This window comes from Penaeus vannamei, chromosome 1, assembly GCF_042767895.1.
Source record: "Penaeus vannamei isolate JL-2024 chromosome 1, ASM4276789v1, whole genome shotgun sequence".
Taxonomy (NCBI): Eukaryota; Metazoa; Arthropoda; class Malacostraca; order Decapoda; family Penaeidae; genus Penaeus; species Penaeus vannamei.
Genome location: NC_091549.1, coordinates 19,608,013 through 19,613,012, shown reverse-complemented (window position 1 = coordinate 19,613,012; position 5,000 = coordinate 19,608,013). Strand labels below are relative to the sequence as shown.

Genomic DNA, 5,000 nt, shown 5'->3' with positions numbered 1-5,000 from the left:
TTTTCTTTTTTTGTATTGATATCACTGTAGAAATACATAAGTTAATGGAAATTTATGTTCCTTTGCAGGGAAAAGTTTGTAAAAAAGACGTAAGTATTTTCATTTGTTCGAATACATACACATCACACATACATTTGTGCATGTATATGTGCGCGTGTACGCATTTTTGCTTCTGCATCAATTTATCAGCAGTAGAGACACGAGTAGACAGACCATTTAAAACTACGTGAGCGATAGTAAATAGTGCCATAACAACTGGAGATGACATGCTAAGTGAGAGTTTGTTTCCTAAACCGATGGACAAAAAGCACGACGGGGAATTCTAGCCTTTATTCACATCCTAGTTCCGTTCTAGAAATTCTGTTTCTGAATTCTAAATTTTAGTTCCCCTTCAGACAACCGGACGAGGAGGAGGAGGCTCTCCTGGCGGAACAGATGATGAGCAAAAACTTCACGGCCAAGATTGAAGCCATCGAGATCTCCAAGCTGCTGTATGGCATCGTTGCCAAGGCGCCGCAAAGTAGGTTGGGGCGGAGCGGGAGGGGCGTCCTTGCTCTCTTCCTCTACTTCCAGCTCCTCCTCCTCCTCTTATTAATGTTATTATTATTATTGTTATTATAATTATGATGATATTAATAATAATGATGGTGATGATGATAATGATGATTATTATAATAATAACAATAATAATTATTATCATTATTATTACTACTACTATATTCCTCCTCCTCCATTTTTCTCCTCCTCCTCATTATCATCGCTATCTCTTCCTCCTCTTCCCCTTTCTACACCTCTTCCTCTTCCTCCTCCTCCTCTTGGTGGATTAGCACCGTCCTTACTCTCTTTTCTGTTAATTCATTCAGAGGTTGAAGCCTCCTCTGTGCGGCATACAGCGGAAGAGGCTTCAGGAAAGAGTTGATCAAAGCATCTGGGGGTCTGGGCAGGGGGGGGGGGCAGAGCGGCAGTCGTTGCCGTTTCCAAGTTTTCTTTTTCGTTTGAGAGTTATTGTGAAGGAAATTCTGCTGCATATGGAAGTACATACATTCTCTCTCTCCCTCTCTCTCTCTCTCTCTCTCTCTCTCTCTCTCTCTCTCTCTCTCTCTCTCTCTCTCTCTCTCTCTATATATATATATATATATATATATATATATATATATATATATACATATATTAGTATGTATACATTACTGTATACATTAACACACACAGACACACACACACACACACACACACACACACACACACACACACACACACACACACACACACACACACACACACACACACACACACACATATATATATATATATATATATATATATATATATATATATATATATATATATATATATATATATACCACACTCACTCATATATATATATATATATATATATATATATATATATATATATATATTTATATATAAATATATATATATATATATATATGTATATATATATATATATATATATATATATATATATATATATATATATATACCACACACACGCATCTATATATATCTATATCTATCTATCTATAATATTTATTCGTATATTACACACACATCGCTCGACCATCATTCCTCCGGAATGCGTTTTCTTTTGGTTCATGATTCCCATTTTCTCTCGCACAGAACGCTTCAACACGTCTCTCTATGAAATACTACACGACAAGGCGACGTGGCAGGACAACATGCTCCTGGAGCATTTCCAAAAGGAAGTCCAGTTCGGTAACTTCACCCCGATCTGCCTGGCGACCAGCATGAAGGAAACGCTACCGAAGGAGAAGAGGGTAGATATGCGATCTCTCTCTCCCTCCCTCCCTTAATCCCTTTCTCTCTCCCTCTCTCATCTCCTTCCCTCCCTCCCTTCCCACACTTCCTTTCTTCCTCCTTCCTTTCATCTCCCCCCTCTCTTCTCCTTCCTTTCCTCTCCCTCCCTCTCTTCTCCTTCCTTTCCTCCCTCCCTCCCTTCTCACACCTTCCCAGGCTTCCTCCCTCCTTCCCTCCCCCTCTGACTTTTCAGATTTGTGGACATTGTAAGATATTAAAAAAACTATGATGATGCAGTAATAATGGACAACAATATTTTAATTTATGATAAGGGTACTCTCCATATCAAAATCAGTGAAGTATCTAATTCATTTGTAATTCTTCTTCCAGGGGGATCGAGCCTACCCCTCGTTCGGAGCTCTAGAGCCAGAGAAACCTTGTGGAGCTTTAGAGGACGGTGAGCACTGAGCTTGGCGGACTTTCCGTTGCTATTCATAGAAAAGCGTGTATTTCCCTAGCAGATTCCGCTTCCGGGTCAAAGGGGGAAAAACAGGTCATATCGTTGGTTGAGATGGGGGACTAAATATTTGGGTTGTATTTATCATTCTCATAATTATCATTGCCTTTACTGTTTCTGGTCAGTGTACTATGCTATTGGTTAAGGTTTGTCCGTAAATTCATATATAACCAAAGGATTAGTTTTACTCAATCATGTATCAGTAAGTAAAGAATACAGCAAATTCCTTCCACACAGAAGCGACTCAGCCAGTCGACATCGGTGAAGACAACAAGAGGGACGCAGATGTGGTCAACGCGAAAGATCAGCCAGAAAACGCAGATGAAGTCAACGGCAAAGATCAGCCAGAAAACGCGAGCCAGGCAGGAAGAGGCATGAAAGAAAACGATAAAATGATGCATCGTGCTGTGCTTGACCAGAGGGGAGACTTCGTTATGTTGTGGACGCCTAAGGAAAACAACATTATCTTTGAGGTTCAAGTGAGTAGATGTCATTGCAATGCGTTTTATTTATTCTTAAAGGCAATAGCCCCAGTTAAACAAACACACACACACGCACATATACACGCACATATACATATAAAATTATATATAGGAATATCAAAAAGTTCAGTTTTCCAAACAGAACTATTGAAACGTGGATCAATCTCCCAAATGATGTGTTGTGCCAAAAATGTGCATCGATTTAAAGTTATACGGTAATTCAAATATAGCCTGAAAGTTCTTCTCTCGCATTGAAAACACAGGTAAGAGAACACACACGCGCGCGCACACACACACACACACACACACACACACACACACACACACACACACACACACACACACACACACACACACACACACACACACACACACACACACACACACACACACTAAAGACCTGGGGATAAATGCACAACTGAGAACACCCCTTCCCGCAGGTGGCGACGAAGGGGTACGTGGGCCTCGGGTTCTCCCCCAACGGCGGGATGGCGGGCTCAGACATCGTGCTCGGCTGGGTCACGGATGGCGGAGAGGTCATGGTGCAGGCAAGTGAACGAACATGATGGAGGCATGCTTTCACAAAGAGAAATTTCAATTTTGCTTGACTGGATGAACTAACGGTGTTGGTTGAGGCAGGGATCAAAACGATTGTTGAATGTTATCTGTCTGTATACTTGATCTTCATCGCTAATCTTAGGATGATGTTTCAGGATAGCTACGCCACGGGTTACAGCCAACCCTTGAAGGATGATCAGCAGGACGTGGAGCTTCTGGGAGGATATCAGAATGACACCCATACTGTACTGAGGTTCTCCAGGCCTTGGTCCACGTGCGACGAACAAGATTTCGAGTTATCAGTAGGTAGCTTTACAGAACTGTAAAATAGACAAGAACTCAGTTTATTTAGACTTATGTGTATATATATATGTATATATTACAGCGAGTTGATTAATTTACAGCCTTTTGAAGGTCACCATCTTATTTCGAATAACGTTGAACGTATTACTTTCCTGCGAATGCACAGAGCGACACCGTGCGAGTGATCTGGGCCATCGGAAGCGAAGACCCGGCCGGCGACCTGATGAGGAGGCACGACCACCGCGGCACAAAGAGCCTCACCCTAAAAGGACCTCAATTCACCCTTCCCAAATTCAGTGAAGACGTAAAACATTGGGATGTTTTATCTCCAAATGTAAGAGCAGCCAGGTTTCTCTCAGTAATGATTTAATTTGATAGAATGTGTCTGGATAGATTAGTATGGATATTGTAATAAGGTAGAGCTTAGATTACCTAATACAGTAATCTTTTATGTTTTTGTTTTGGCGAGCAGGTGACTATTCCAAACAACCTCACGACGCTGTACTGGTGCAAACTTTTCAAGATTCCACCCATCACACGCAAGACGCATGTCATTGGGGTGAGAGAGGAGTTATACACATATATATCCAAATAGTGAATTACACCCATGCGCCTGACAAGGCAATGATTGAATAGTCACAACAGCATATATCTTTGTGAGAAATCACAGTTCAGTCAATTTGGTCGACTCCTTGCTCATTGCAGTACGTGCCAATAGTTCAGGAAGGGAATCACCAGCATGTGCACCACATTTTGTTCTACGAATGTCACCTTGAGGACAGTGCTCGTCACTACGAAAAGTGGCTGGATGTTCAAGGTGCCCAGTGCTATGGTGCCAACATGCCCATCTCTTGGAAAAAGTGCACGAGCCCTCTTGTGGCCTGGGCCATCGGCGGCGAAGGTAATATGTCTTGGGTGAACGTTCCTCTAAGGTTGTTAAAAGATCTTATTACTAATAATCTTTGATATATTCAGTACGTCTTACAAGTTCTCTGTTGTGTAGGGGAAGTCCTGCCTGATAATGCTGGTTTCCCAATTGGCGAGGAACATGGCGGTGCCACATACTTCATGATGGAAATACACTATGACAATCCAGATCTCAAAGAAGGTAAGGTTAAGAATGATTAAATATCTGGTTCAAATCTTTGCATGTATGCAAGACATACTTTTTATTTGATTGTTTCATATAGGTTGTTTATTTATTCATTTTGTTAAAGTTTATGTTTTCATGTATATTCATATGCATAAATGTTAATAACCTACAGATCAGAGGCACAATGAATTCATGGGTATGCGTTTAAGCTTTTCCGTTGTGTAACACAATTCCAATTGGGCACGAACAGGTGTAGTCGATGCTTCAGGAA

At 41.1% G+C, this 5,000-nt stretch overlaps 1 protein-coding gene across 1 annotated transcript in view; it reads left to right on the top strand.

Moving 5' to 3' along the window:
* Positions 1-5,000, top strand: part of LOC113804592 (uncharacterized) — a 58,149-nt gene that overhangs the window by 22,874 nt on the left and 30,275 nt on the right. Inside the window, exons 13-24 of the mRNA XM_070120583.1 lie at positions 69-89; positions 396-520; positions 1,639-1,796; positions 2,167-2,233; positions 2,531-2,772; positions 3,216-3,323; positions 3,489-3,635; positions 3,803-3,970; positions 4,109-4,195; positions 4,342-4,537; positions 4,640-4,744; positions 4,980-5,000. The exon at positions 4,980-5,000 is cut by the window's right edge and continues 143 nt beyond it. Of these exons, the coding sequence (XP_069976684.1) occupies positions 69-89; positions 396-520; positions 1,639-1,796; positions 2,167-2,233; positions 2,531-2,772; positions 3,216-3,323; positions 3,489-3,635; positions 3,803-3,970; positions 4,109-4,195; positions 4,342-4,537; positions 4,640-4,744; positions 4,980-5,000 (1,445 nt within the window). The remainder of the gene's footprint in view (positions 1-68; positions 90-395; positions 521-1,638; positions 1,797-2,166; positions 2,234-2,530; positions 2,773-3,215; positions 3,324-3,488; positions 3,636-3,802; positions 3,971-4,108; positions 4,196-4,341; positions 4,538-4,639; positions 4,745-4,979) is intronic.